The sequence below is a fragment of the Leucopleurus acutus genome (assembly GCF_964270905.1).
Source record: "Leucopleurus acutus genome assembly, chromosome: 2".
Lineage (NCBI taxonomy): Eukaryota > Metazoa > Chordata > Mammalia > Artiodactyla > Delphinidae > Leucopleurus > Leucopleurus acutus.
The window spans coordinates 47,993,794-48,009,040 of record NC_139143.1 but is presented as its reverse complement, the minus strand read 5'-3'; the positions used below and the strand labels follow the sequence as shown (position 1 = coordinate 48,009,040).

Sequence of the window (15,247 nt, the reverse complement as noted above, 5' to 3'; positions counted from 1 at the left end):
GTGAGATGAAAAATTCTGAAACTTAAAAATCAGCGGATTGACTCAGAGGCAACATCAAATACTTCTAAACTCATCTGTCTTGCAAAAAACAGGCTGAAGTCTTATTAAAATGACAGAGTGATTGATGATATCTCACTAGTTGCTACATGTTTATATAAAGAAAAAGGACATACATTTTAAAGAAACTTTGGGAAGATTATAGCCATATTATTTATTTTAGTGAAACTTTGAAGAAGCTAAAAATGCAGTGTTTTTTGTTTCTGTACATTATGTGTAAATTATAATCTTGTACACATTTGTAGTTTCATTTGCCATCTTTGTTAATTTTCTTTAATAGGGTTTATAAAAATGAATGAATTGAAAATGAGTTGAAATATATTTTTATTGTTTGAGGATTGTTTTCTTATGTTTTGACTTTTGTGTTGTTTATACAACACGAAAGCATATTTGTTTATTTATCATAATTGATATTTTTCCTTCTTTATAGATGAAACTGTCCATGGAAGAATTCCGAAGTCTTGCTTCCCGATATGGGGATCTTTATCAGGCATCTTTTGATGCTGATTCTGCAACTTTGAGGAATGTAGAACTGTATCCTAAACTTGCCCAATATTTCTTGTTCTTTGGAAGTATTCTTTTAAATGTAGAGTAAATATTTCAGATACGCTTAACTAAAATATACATATACATTAGATAAGCCTACAGATTTACCATAAATAATAATTTCTCTTTTGAAACCTAGTATGAGCAGTATAATTTAACTTCTTTACTTCAACCAGGCTTTTTAAAAAGTGGTGACTCAGTGGTGGTCTTTTTCCACCTCTGGGAAGAGCGTCCAAAACCCAGGTCCAAGCAGTGTTGAATACTTGGTGCTCACTTGAGCTACAGTGGACAACACAAAATATTTTTCCACCAGAGAACCATTTTCTGTCTTGCTTCACCTATCTTTTATTCACAGCTAACAACCCTAGTTCCCATCACCTTTATTAATGATGTATTCAGTCGTTTCAGTCATCACTTATGTTCCCTAAGCCCCCTTTAAGTTCTCCGTATTTTCTTATTAGCAGCTTCAGATCCTTTTTGAAAGGAAGAAAGATAAATTGCTTTTAAGTTGCAGACCTATAAATCAGTAATTCCTGGCATTTTGGTTTAGTGATTGAAAACCTGATGAATGCTATGGACCCTCTCCCCTAAAAAAAAATGCATATATGCACATATCCCCCCAAATTTGCATACCATTTCAGGAGAGTTAACAGATCCCTTGAGCCCCAGCCTAGGAACCTCCAGGGTAACCGCTCTACAGACCCTTATTGTGGTGGTTGTTTTAAACTTTTCATCAGTGAAACCCCTATATCCAAGATAGATAAAAAAGTTTCTGTGATTGAATCACAGAGCCTGTTGCTTGGTTCCTCCTTCCAACATTAACCTCTGAAGTACTCTTCCTGGAACTATCACAGACAACATATATCCCTTAAAAAGAAAAAAATAGAGCCACAGACTATTTTGAGTCAATAACATATGGTTACCTTCACGAAGAATATGATTTTTGTAAGGAACGGCACCAAAACCGGAGGAGAGCTTAAACAAGCTTCATTTGGGAACACTCCCGGGTGAGGTTCACTGGTCCGAGAGAAAGGGGCCAGAGAAGTTGCGCCTGGGTGTGGGCGCGAACAAAATTTATAGGGGTGGACGCAGGGGAGGCACTTGCTGTGTGAAGCAACCCCTTTTTGGTTATCTTTTGGATGTTGTGGCAATGTTGGGTGTCGGTTGCATCAGCCTCAGAGCCGTTGGTTCCGCCCCTCAGGGAGCGGGAAGACCGGTTGGTTGCATCAGCCTCCTTGGCGCGGGTTCTGTCTGGTTCCCTGGGCCCTTCCCTAGACCTGCTGGCCTTACAATTTTCATCTTGCCTTATTTAGTATTCAAATAATATAAAGTCTATAGTACATTTCTCTATTATCATGTATAACCTTAACATAATGCAGACAGCAGCAGAGCTGTTTACTGATATCTCACGCAATAGAAGCCCTGATTTTGGATCCAGAATCAGCAAGGTATTTAAATAGTTTATATTACAGAACACTTTCAAATATGTTATCTTACCTAATCATCACAACAGTGTTTTGGAAGATGTTTTATAGAGGAAGAAACAAAGAGGAAGAACTTCTCTAGCATTTGCCTAAGGTCATATAGCTAATGACAAACCTAGATTTTCTGTCTCCATTGTTTACTTACCTCCTGTGTTCTGTTTTCTAAATAACTAGGAAGAAGTTCTTTGAATTTGAACATTTTCTTCTGGTATATTATAACTAAATTTTGGTGTAAAAAATTGAGTTAATAGTATAATTAAGCTTGAACTTGAAAGTTTTATTCTTTGGTTTCCCAAACAAAAAGATGTTCCTCTTTTTGCTTTATTAAAATCCTTCTCCATTCTCTAATTAACTGATTAATTGTTCAAAATATTTTTATTGAAGAATGGTCCATTATTTTTTCCCACTATAGTATTCTGTTTTAGAACATTTATTTTCAACTGTATATTTCCAATCTAGTAAGGCCTGTGATTCTAAGATGAGCTTCCTCAAAGAGAACATAATCAACAGAGCATTTTAAATTCCTCTATCCTAAAGCATTGACTCACCATTTTTTTCCAAGGCAGTACCAAAATCCTTGCCTTCTGTTTTAAAGTGCTATCTACTCTCAGACTAGGCCACTTGGCTATTTTTTTTTTTCACTCATCTGATTCATTTTAATATTTTGATGACATACTAATTTTTACTTGTTTTTCCATTTATCCTTCTTTGACCTATGTTCATTTTCCCCTTAGACTTCCAGTGTTTTTGTTTTGTTTTGTTTTGTTTTTTTAAGCTTCTCCCTTTTAAATTTCAAAATGTTCTCTAACCTGCATATTTTTCAGTCTTTGCCAGTTAATTGATACTTCCAGGCTCACGCCATTTCTGATTATGCCTACTCATCTTACCTCATAGCACACAAATGTCATTGTACTGTTGGTTGACATAAGATAAATTAGTATTTTTCTTGATTGATTTTTTTAACACATTGTCAGCAGGGATGGGGTGAAGGGAGTTATCTAGCCAGCTCTCAAATCCTGCTCTCACTGTCAACCTCTCCACTTCCTACCACCTTTCTTCACTCTTCTCCATCCTGTTTTATCCCCTAAACCCACTCCCCTAGCCTTTGCCCTTCCTAGCAATGAAAAATTGGAAAAGAAAGATTGTACCTTGAAGGAGAGCTCTCTGGGTTTCAGTCGTACTGGTGTACAACTGCAAAGAGTAGATTCCTTCTGAAACTTCTCTTCTTGATACTATATATTTTGTGCCTTTCATATAAAGAAGGACCTGCTGCTAAAAAGAGCCTCAAGAGAGTGAAGCATGACATTAATAAAATTCACTGTAGTTTTTACAAAAATCTGTGTGTATCTTTCATAGCCTAGAAGGTTTTTGGGGAGAAGAGACCTTGTCTTATCCAACTTCGTATCTCTAGCAGCTAACATTGTGCTTGAGCCAGTATCAGTAAGTGTGGGATAGGATGGGGTTTATGTTTATAATTATGTTATTATCTGCTTATACCAACCTTTTAGGATTATTAAGAAAAAATATTTTGAGATGCTTGTCCATTACATTTTTCTATTCTAGCTTTGCACTTAACCTTTATTTTTACTGCCTAAAATATAATGGAATGGCTTCTGGTCATGAAGCCATTCACGTATGGGACTTTTCCTTCTATTGTAAACAACTAGAAACCTGGATAAAATATGCAAGTTTAAATATAAGTTTAACTGATTTCAGACATTGGACAACAGGGAGACCAGGAATGTAATCCTTCAGGGAAGGGACATAAATAAGGTAAACTTTACACTAGTCCTTGCTTTCCTCTGCCTGGAGGCACTTTTTAGACTGCCTTTCAGGCAGGAGTAACCAAATTAAAACATGGTGGTCTTGCTTAGTTGAAGAGACAGATATCAGGGTTCAGAGAACAAAGGAAGCTAGAATTTGCAGGCCAAGTACAGGGATGGAGGAAGCTTTCCAGAGGAAGAGTGCTATGAATCTTTGGCTGAATGCTAAGCTGTACATATATTAGGTGAAATCCCACAAGGCCAGGCAAAAAACAGCTACTAGGGAGGGAATAATTACCAGGAAGCTGTAAACTGAACAGTTCCCAGAGCTTATGCAGAGCTGAGAAATGTTTGAGTTCCAACCGGCCAAACTGTAGAGACCTAATTGAACACTCAAGGCATTCAGAAGAGACACTAGAAGGGTCACACCACCTTAGTAATCAAGCTAAACTAGCCCTAAAGTGAAGACTAGTCTAGACCTGACCTAACAAAGCTTCAGTAATGCTTCAAAGAGTCAGGATTATGACAAGTAATGGCTGTCCACCAAAACAAAATCTTAACATTCTTTTGAAGACAACAAAATCCAAAAACTCAAATGTATAAGGTCCACAATTTTAGCATCCAATCAAAAATTACTGGTCATGAGAAGAAGCTGGAAGATGTGACAAATAACCAAGAGAAACTTCAGCCAATTAGAAAAAAGACTCACAAATGACAGATGATGGAATTAACAGACTTGGACTTTAAAATAGTATTTTAGTACTATTAGTATTTTCAAAATTTTAAAGATAGAAGATAATGAACAAATTTAAAGGTTTAAAAAGAAAATGGAACTTCTAGAGCATAAAAATGAAATATCTTGATTTTGCCTTTATTTTTGAAAGATAGTTTTGATGAACATAGAATTCAAGGTTGATTAGGTTGGGTTTAACAGTATGTTAAATACAGCAAAAGAAAAGATTAGTGAACTTAAAGACATAGCAATAGAAATTATCCGAATTGGACAGTGAAAGAAAAAAGACTGAAAAACGGAACAAAGTTAAAATTGCCAGTGAGACAGTGTCATTTGTACTACTATACATGTAACTGGAAATCTTACAAGGAGGGGAACAAGGGACAGAAAAATATTTTAAGTGACTGAAAAATGTTCATGTTTAATTAAAAATGTAAACCCACAAATCCAAGAATCTTAACGAACCCAGAGTGGCATAAACATAAAGAAAATCACAAGGCACACATTATAATCAAATTGCTGAAAACCAGTAATAAAGAAAAATATAAAGCAGCCAAAGAAAAAAGACTATATAGAAGGGAATAAAAATAAGAATTTTTTACTAATTCTTATCAGAAATAATGCAAGCCAGAAGACAGGTGAAGCAACATCTTTAAAGTCCTGAAAGAAAAAAAAAGTAACCTAGTATTCTATATTCAGTAAAAATACCCTTGAATAATTAAGACTAAATAAAGACATTTTCAGACAAAATCTGAGAAAATTTGTTACCAGCAGACCTAGACCTGTACTATAAGAAATGTTAAAGGAAGTTCTTCAGGCTGAAGAAAAATTATTTGAGATGTAAATTCAGATCTACAAAGAAGAACACTAGGAATGGTAAATATGTGAGTACATAAAAAAGACTTTCCTCATTTTTTACTTTTTTAAAAAAATATTCCCCATTTAGAAAAAAATAACAATGCGTTTGGGAGTTTATAACACGTAGAAGTAAAATGTGTGACGTGAGACAAATGACGGGGATGGGGGTTGGAATTAATACAGTAGTAAGAGTCTTACATTTTACATCAAGTATATATTATTTGAAGATAACTTGTGGTAATGGAGGACGAATAAATTCTAGAGCAACCACTAGAAAATAAATAAGCCAGTAGAGGAGGTAAAATGGAATACTTTAAAAAAAACGTCAGTTAATCCAAAAGAAGGCAGGGGAAGAGAGGGAAAAAAAAACAGTGAACAGATGAAAAAAGAAAACAAATCACAAAATGGTAGATTTATACCCAGTCATACCAGTTATTACAATAAATGTAAATAGTCTTTCTCTAAGTAAAGAGATTATCAGACAGCTAAAAAAGCAAAACCCAAAGTATAAGCTTACCACAAGTAACCCACTTTATCATTTATTTATTTATTTATATCTCGTCTTAATTCATAGGTTTATTATGAGGTTTTGTGGGCTGCTTATTTTATTTTTTATTTCTTTAACATCTTTAATGGAGTATAATCGCTTTACAATGTTGTGTTAGTTTCTCCTGTTTAAAAAAGTGAATCAGCCATATGTATACATATATCCCCATATCCCCTTCCTCTTGTGTCTCCCTCCCACCCTCCCTATCCCACCCCTCTAGGTGGTCACAAAGCACTGAGCTGATCTCCGTACTGTACAGCTGCTTCCCACTAGCTATCTGTTTTATATTTGGTAGTGTGTATATGTCAATGCTACTCTCTTACTTCGTCCCAGCTTACCCTTCTCCCTCCCCGTGTCCTCAAGTCCATTCTCTTTGTCTGCATCTTTATTCCTGTCCTGCCTCTAGGTTCATCAGAACCATTTTTTTTTAGATTCCATATATATGTGTTAGCATATGGTATTTGTTTTTCTCTTTCTGACTTACTTCACTCTGTATGACAGACTCTGGGTCCATCCACCTCACTACAAATAGCTCAATTTCGTTTCTTTTTATGGCTGAGTAATATTCCATTGTATATATGTTCCACATCTTCTTTATCCATTCATCTGTCAGTTGACATTTAGGTTGCTTCCATTTCCTGGCTATTGTAAATAGAGCTTCAATGAACATTGTAGTACATGTCTCTTTTTGAATTATGGTTTTTTCAGGGTATATGCCCAGTAGTGGGATTGCTGGGTCATATGGTAATTCTATTTTTAGTTTTTTAGGAACCTCCATGTTGTTCTCCATAGTGGCTGTATCAATTTACATTCCCACCAACAGTGCAAGAGGGTTCCCTTTTTTCCCTACCCTCTCCAGCATTTATTGTTTGTAGATTTTTTGATGATGGCCATTCTGACTGGTGTGAGGTGATACCTCCTTGTGGTTTTTTTTTTTAAAGTATTAATTATCTTTTTTTTATTATTATTTTTATTTATACAGCAGGTTCTTATTAGTCATCAATTTTCTACACATCAGTGTATACATGTCAACCCCAATCGCCCAATTCAGCACACCACCATCCCCACCCCCCGGGGTTTTCCTCCCTTGGTGTCCATACGTTTGTTCTCTACATCTGTGTCTCAACTTCTGCCCTTCAAACCAGTTCATCTGTACCATTTTTCTAGGCTCCACATACATGCGTTAATATACGATACTTGTTTTTCTCTTTCTGACTTACTTTACTTTGTATGACAGTCTCTAGATCCATCCATGTCTCAACAGATGGCTCAATTTCGTTCCTTTCTATGGCTGAGTAATATTCCATTGTATATATGTACCACAACTTCTTTATCCATTCATCTGTTGATGGGCGTTTAGGTTGCTTCCATGACCTGGCCTATTGTAAATAGTGCTGCAATGAACATTGGGGTGAATGTGTCTTTTTGAATTCTGGTTTTCTCTGGGTATATGCCCAATAGTCCTCCTTGTGGTTTTGATTTGCATTTCTCTAATGATTAGTGATGTTGAGCATCCTTTCATGTGTTTATTGGCAATCTGTGTATCTTCTTTGGAGAATTGTCTATTTAGGTCTTCTGCCCATTTTTGGATTGGGTTGTTTGTTTTTTTGTTTTGTTTTTTTGATATTGAGCTGTGGGAGCTGCTTGTATATTTTGGAGATAACCCTTTGTCAGTTGCTTCATTTGCAAATATTTTCTCCCATTCTGAGGGTTGTCTTTTTTGTCTTGTTTATGGTTTCCTTTGCTGTGCAAAAGCTTTTAAGTTTCATTAGGTCTCATTTGTTTATTTTTGTTTTTATTTCCATTACTCTAGGGGGTGGGTCAAAAAGGATCTTGCTGTGATTTATGTCATAGAGTGTTCTGCCTATGTTTTCCTCTAAGAGTTTTATAGTGTCTGGCCTTACATTTAGGTCTTTAATCCATTTTGAGTTTATTTTTGTGTATGGTGTTAGGAAGTGTTCTAATTTCATTCTTTTATATGTAGCTGTCCAGTTTTCCCAGCACCACTTATTGAATAAGCTGTCTTTTCTCCACTGTATATTCCTGCCTCCTTTATCAAAGATAAGGTGACCATATGTGTGAACCCACTTTAAATACAAAGATACAAATATATTAAAAGTAAACAAAAGGATGGAAAAGGAACCCTAAAAGCTGGTGTGACAGTATCATACAAAGTGGACTTTAGGACAAAGACTTGACAAAGAGCTACATTTTACCATAATAGGGGATCAATTCATCAATAAGACGTAATTGTAAACATTTATATACTTAGTAACAGATCTTCCAAATATACGAAGCAAAAACTGACAACTGAAAGGAGAAATAAATCCATAATTATGGTTGGAGTTTTCAACACTCCCCTCTGAATAATTACTAGAACAACTTGCAGAAGATTTCTTAGAATATAGAGGACTTGAATAACACTACCAGCCAACTTGACCTGTATGCCCTACCAACAGCAGCATACACATTCTTTCCAAGCGCATTTGGAAAAATTACCAAAGTAAACCATATGCTGAGCTACAAAACAATTCTTAGTAAATGTAAAAGCATTGAAACTACGTAGAATATGTTATCTGATAGAATTAAATTAGAAAATCATCTCTGGAAAATCCCTAAATGTTTAGGAATTAAACAAGACTTCTAAACATTCCAATTGGTCAAAAAATCACAAGGCAAATTAGAAAGTAAGTTAAACTGAATGAAAATGAGAACACGACATATCAAAACTTGTGTGATGCAGTTAAAACAGGGTTTAGAGGGAAATTTATAACTTTAAATGCATACATACACACACAAAAAGAAAGTTTAAAAGTAATAACATTAGTTTCTATCATATTAAAGCAAGAAAAAGAGCAAATTAAACTCAAAGTAATTAGAAGGAAAGAAATAGTAAAGGTGAGAATGCTAATCAGTGACTTATAAATAAACAGTAGAGAAAGTCAATGAAACCAAAAGCTGGCTCTTTGAAAAGATCAATAAAGTTGATAAAACTAGCTATTCTGCACAAGGAAATAAGAGAGCATAAATTACCAATATTAGAAATGAAATAAGAGTACCATCACAAATCCCATAGATATTAAAAGCATATTAAAGGAATAAATAACTTTGTGCCAATAAATGTGATAGTTGAGGTGAACAGGAAAAATTCAAATATTCTGCATAGACTTAAAAATCTTTAACAAAACATGTACAAATTGAACCTAACAAAACTCTAAAGGATAATACATTAAAACCAAGTAGGGTTTATTCCGGAAATTCTAGGTTTGATATTAGAAAACCAATCACTGTAATTCACCATATTGTAAAATAAAGGAAAAAAACTAAAGTCGAGGACTTGCTAAAGATTTCAAGACTTAGTATAAAGCTCCAGTAATTAAGACAATGTGATATTGGCTTGAGGGTAGAATGGAGAGACCAAAATAGTTACATAGGAGTATTACTTGATTTTTGACAAAGATGACAATCTGTTTTTTTCAACAGATTGTGCTGGAACACGCTGTATAGGGGGGAAAGAATCTTGACCTTACCTCACACCATACATAAAAATTAATTCCAAGTGTATCACAGATCAAACTGTAAAAGATAAAATTCCAAACTTTCTAGAATACTACTTGGGAGAAAATCTTCATGACCTTGTGATCAGCAAGGATTTTTTCAGGACACAAACAGCAGTTACTGTACAGAAAAATTTGTTTAATTGGATTTAAAAATTTAAACTTCTGCTCTTTGAAAGATGCCATTAAGAAAATGAAAAGATTGGTTGCAGGGTGAAATATTCTCAAACATATTTTATCAGAATATTAAGAAAACCATACAACTCAAGATAACCCAATTTTTAAGAATTGACAAGAGATTTGAACAGACACTTCAACAGAGAAGATACGTTAATTCCAATAAGCACATGAAAAGATGCTTAACATCATTAGGTATCAGAAAAATACAAATTAAAATCACAGTGAGATACAACTAACACCCACTAGAATTGCTAAAGTTAAAAAGCCCTTTAATACCAAATGTTAGATGTGGAAGAGCTTGAGTTCATACATTTTGGGGACTGCAAAATGATTCAGCCGCTTTGGAAAACTGTTTGGCAATTACCATATGACCACCAGTTCTATTTCTACTTACTTAAGAGAAGTGAAAACATATTTCCACAGAGACCTGTACACAGATTTTCTTAGCAGCTTTATTTGTAACAACAAAATCTGGAAAGAGCCAAATGTGTCAACAGGTGAGTGGGTAGATAAATTGTAGTATGTTCATACAGTGGAATATTACTCAGCAATATAGATGGATGACCTGTTGAAATACACAAAACACATTAATGACTCAAAAATGTTGTGCTGTAAAGGAAACCAGACACAAAATATTACATATAGTATGATTATTTATATCCAGTATTAGGAAACATCTCATTTACAGTGATAGAAAGCTAATCTGGTTGCTGGGGGCCACAAGTAAGGATTGACTAGGAAGGGTACATTTTTGCGATTTTGTAACATATCTCAATAAAGTTTATTAAAAATAAATAGAAGGTTCCACCTTTGTAGAAGGTGGAACAGTATATTCTGATTTTATACCCTTTTATTTGCAGGTCACTTTGTCAGAGACTTTTAAATCTTTATGCTTTATTGTGTGGTATAGTTTTCCTTAAAGTCTATCACTAAATGAGGTTCAGTTCTTGTCTTAATAGAACTTAAGATATAGTACAGAGTAGGGAACAAAGCTTTGGAGCCAGGCAGATACACATGTACATACAGCTAGGAGTGAGTATGAATATAGACATGTTCTTTCATTTCCCTGAGCCATATATGCATAAACTATAGGTAAGTAATAATGCCTGTCTCTTAGAGTGGTTGTAATGGTTAAATGAAAACCTATGTAAAGTACCCAGCTGAAGTACCTTGCACATAGTAGCCATTAAAAGGATAATAAGGGAATAGTAAGAATAGTGTTAACCCAACGTAGTTAAGTTACCTATATTGCATTTTCAAATAGCCCTCTTGAAGTTTAGTTAGAATGCAGGAGTTTGCCACCTTTTCCCATTTAGAAATACTTTCAGAAATGTCTTTGGGTTTGAGGCAGTAGAAAAAAAAGAAATCTAGGTAAAACTTTTTCCAGCATGCTCTATATGCTAGTTCTCTGCTGAACATTCTTGTGCATTTCACCTGCTTGCTTTAGATTCATGCCATTTCTCCAGTTATGAATGCCCTCCGAACTTTCCATCTCTTCAAATCTTATCCATGCTACTTGCATAGTGATTTGTCCAAGACCGATCTCTTCTGTGGCATTCCTCAGCTCCCTCTATATTCTGATTACTTGCATATCTTTACTGGTTATTTGGCACTTGTCTGCTGACTTTATTGATAGTTTACCTTTTCAAATGCCTTATGTCTCTTTCCGCTCATGGCAGGGACAAGGTTTAATTAAACATTTTTATACTAGCTAACAACCAAAGTGATTAAGACTTGTATAATTTGAAGTCAGGTCTGGATTTGAATTCTAGCTTGTCGCTTACTAGTTGTGTGACTGAAGGCGAATTACTTAACATCTCCAAGCCTCAGTTTTCTCATCTGTGAAATGGAAATAACAGTGCCTACTTCATTATTTTAAAGATTAAATGAGACAGTGTGGAAAGTACCTGACACATTTTGACATTAAATTAGTTACTGTTGGGCTTCCCTGGTGGCGCAGTGGTTGAGAGTCCGCCTGCCGATGCAGGGGACACGGGTTCGTGCCCCGGTCCGGGAAGATCCCACATGCCGCGGAGCAGCTAGGCCCGTGAGCCATGGCCACTGAGCCTGCATGTCTGGAGCCTGTGCTCTGCAACAGGAGAGGCCACAACAGTGAGAGGCCTGCGTACCGCAAAAAAAAAAAAAAAAAAATTACATACTATCTTGGTTGATTGATATTAATTTTTGACTTCAGTTTCCAGGAATATGGATCTACAGGAGCAGCCCATGCTGATAGTGAATATGAGAGAAGAATGATGTCTGTATATAATCATGTCTTGGAGGAGGTGGAATCACTCAATCGGAAATATACCCCTGTTTCTTATATGGCAAGTCACATTTGTTTTATTGAGTTTTATTATGTGGAAGTGAGTTTTTATCTGTCTCTGGCACTTACTGTGTGTGACTTCAACACATTAACCTCTCTGTGACTGTTTCCTCTGTGCCTGTTTTTTGTTTGTTTGTTTGTTTGTTTTCTTTTGCGGTACGCAGGCCTCTCACTGTTGTGGCCTCTCCCGTTGTGGAGCACAGGCTCAGCGGCCATGGCCCATGGGCCCAGCCGCTCCGTGGCGTGTGAGATCCTCCCAGACTGAGGCACGAACCCGTGTCCCCTGCATCAGCAGGTGGACTCTCAACCACTGCGCCACCAGGGAAGCCCCCCTCTGTGCCTGTTTTGTAACAGGGTTAGTACAGTACCTACATCATAGTATTGTTGTGAGGATGAAATGAGATAATCCATGAAAGCACTTAGCACATCTGTAGCTGCTACATAGTCACACTAACATGTCAACTCTGCTCTACCAGAATGCAGATAAAACTTTCTTTTTCCTTTTTTAACAATTTAACTAAAGTTGCAATTGTTCTCAACCTTGGCTACACATTAGAATCACTTTGGAAGCTATTTAAAAAAAAAAAATCAATATCCAGGCCCCACCCAGGCCAGTTATCTTTGAATCTCTGCGAGGCCCAGACCTTAGTATTTTTAAAAGCTCCCAGGTGATTCTGTCATGCCACCAGGGTTGAAAACTATTGGCCAATTAAAATAGAAAGAACTGGGCTTATTTTCTGACTATCAGTAAATCAATTCCTGCCAGGTGATGCTACTGCTGTCCTTTAATACTCGTGTCCACTTAGCTTACTGAATCTGCTACCTTTGGCACTGTTGAACATCTGCTGTTTATCCCCTGACTTCCCAGTCACAGGACAGACTGACACTCTCACCCAGATTTCCTTCTCCCTGTCTGGCCATTCTCCAGTGTTGTATTGAGTTCAGGTTCCTATAACAAAATAGACATAGTGGCTTAAACAACAGACATTTCTTACAATTCTAGAGGCTGGGAAGTCCAGACTCGGGGTGACAACCAGTTTGTTTTGTGGTGTGGGGTCTCTTGCTGGCTTGCCAGCTGCTGCTTTCTCGCTGTGTCCTCACATGTTGGAGAGAGAGGGCCTCTCTTCTCTCCTTTCTCTTCCTATAAGGGCACTGATCCCATCACAGGGGTCCCACCCTCATGTCCTCTTCTAAACTTAATGACCTCCCAAAGGCCCTCCTCCAAATATCAACACATTGGGAGTTAGGGCTTCAACATGTGAATTTAGAGACGACAGCACGTTCAGTGCATAGCACTGTCTTTGAACTTTACACCTTGGAGAATTTCTCTTGCCCTGCCTACACGTTGGATAATGGTATTTCCTGTAGCTCTCTTCTGCCTCCTGCTGTTCTCATTCTGAACTCACCATTTATCAGGTGTTCTAGAAGAAATTGACAGGATGTGTCATTAAAGAGTTAAATTAGATTTTAAGGTTAGATACTTTCATTTGCACACTGCTTTCCATGTAAGATTGTCAATACATATTTGCTGAATTGAAATGACACAGGTAGCTGTTTGATACTGAGATTGGTTGCTAAGGAAGATTGTAAAGATTATCTTTGTAGGAAGTAGACATATTTATGTGAGACATTGATTAAATTATTTACATGTATTTCCTCTAAGCTCCACCCTAGGAAATTAAATAGATGCCAGATAGTACCTTGAGTTTGATAGAGTTCAATCCACTGCGTCGCATGGAAAGAATGGGAATTTTCTGCCCAGTAGGTACGCAATACAGAGAAAAGAGCCCTAGGGTCAGATTCTACCTCTGCCACTCAGCAGGCGTGATTTTAGACAAATTTCTAATACCCTTTTCTATGATATGGAAAAATATCTACCTCATAGGGTTTTTGTGAAGTTTAAATGGAATAATGCCTAATGCCTGGCACAGTGCCTGGCCTGGCATATAAGGAGTGGTTAATAAATGTTGATTCCCTTTTCCCCCTTTCCAAATTGTATTTTATAGATTTGATACTTTCTGAACCCAAAATTCAGTTTAACAAGTATTTATTGAATCCTGTGAATAGAAAAATGACAAAGAGGCTCTTCCCTCAAGTTGTCCATAGTCTGATAAGAAAGATTTTGTAAACAAATACAATACAATATATGTGCAATAATAGAGGTCTGCACAAAGTAGAGTTGTAGCACAAAAGAGAAAGTAATTCATGTCAAAGGATAGGGGAAATGGGGTGAGGGTGCACATCAGAGAGAAGAGGTATTTGCATATGAGTTTTTCAGGCAGATAAGGAGGTGTAGAGAATTTCAGGCAGGGAACAACATGTTCAAAATCAGAGGCATGAGGACTTCCCTGGTGGCACAGTGGTTAAGAATCCACCTGCCAAAGCAGGGGACATGGGTTCAAGCCCTGGTCCAGGAAGATCCCACATGCTGCAGAGCAACTAAGCCCGTGCACCACAGCTACTGGGCCTGCGCTCTAGAGCCCGCGAGCTACAACTCCTGAGCCTACGTTCCACAACTACTGAAGCCCACAAACCTAGAGCCCATGCTCCGCAACAAGAGAAGCCACTTCAATGAGAAACCCGCGTACCGCAGCGAAGAGTAATCCCCACTCACCGCAATTAGAGAAAGCCGCGTGCAGCAACGAAGATCCAAAGCAGCCATGAAGATCCAACACAGCCATAAATAAATAAATAAATTTATTTTAAAAAGCGGAGGCATGAAATAGCATGATGTCTTCCGGGAACAGTGTGTTATTGCTGCAGCATAATGTGCAGGCTCGGGACTAGAGAGGTCAGTGGAGGCCAGATGACAAAAGGCTTTTAACACAGTCTTAAGGAGTTTGGACTTTATCCCATAGACAATGGGGGCACTCTTTAGGAATTTTAAATGGGTGTGGGAGAGCAGTGGTTAAGCTAAGACTGTACACTATTGTTATGTAGAAACAGAACAGGTAATGGCCTGGAAGCCATGAAATTAAAGGAAAGAAGAGTGGTTACAAGACTTCTGCAGTAATCCAAGGTAGGGGCCAAATTGATAAAGTGGGAGCAAGAATGAGAAGAACAGATACATAAGAAAGATTATTTAGGTGTAATATTTTCAAGGCTTGGTTTTGGTGTTCTGTTTGTTTTTTGTTTTCTTTAAATTAGATGTGAGAGGATGGAGACATGACCTCTGGGTTTCCAGCTTAGGTGACCA

The 15,247-nt window shown here is 36.8% G+C and overlaps 1 protein-coding gene across 2 annotated transcripts in view; it reads left to right on the top strand.

Moving 5' to 3' along the window:
• The window catches only part of INTS7 (integrator complex subunit 7), a 106,043-nt gene that overhangs the window by 68,238 nt on the left and 22,558 nt on the right, over window positions 1-15,247 (top strand). For both annotated transcript variants that reach the window (XR_014325971.1, XM_082832645.1), the window contains exons 15-17: window positions 488-591; window positions 1,983-2,051; window positions 11,920-12,052. Coding sequence is in view for 1 of the 2 variants with exons in the window: in XM_082832645.1 (XP_082688771.1) it covers window positions 488-591; window positions 1,983-2,051; window positions 11,920-12,052 (306 nt within the window). In the remaining variant the exon portion in view is untranslated. The remainder of the gene's footprint in view (window positions 1-487; window positions 592-1,982; window positions 2,052-11,919; window positions 12,053-15,247) is intronic.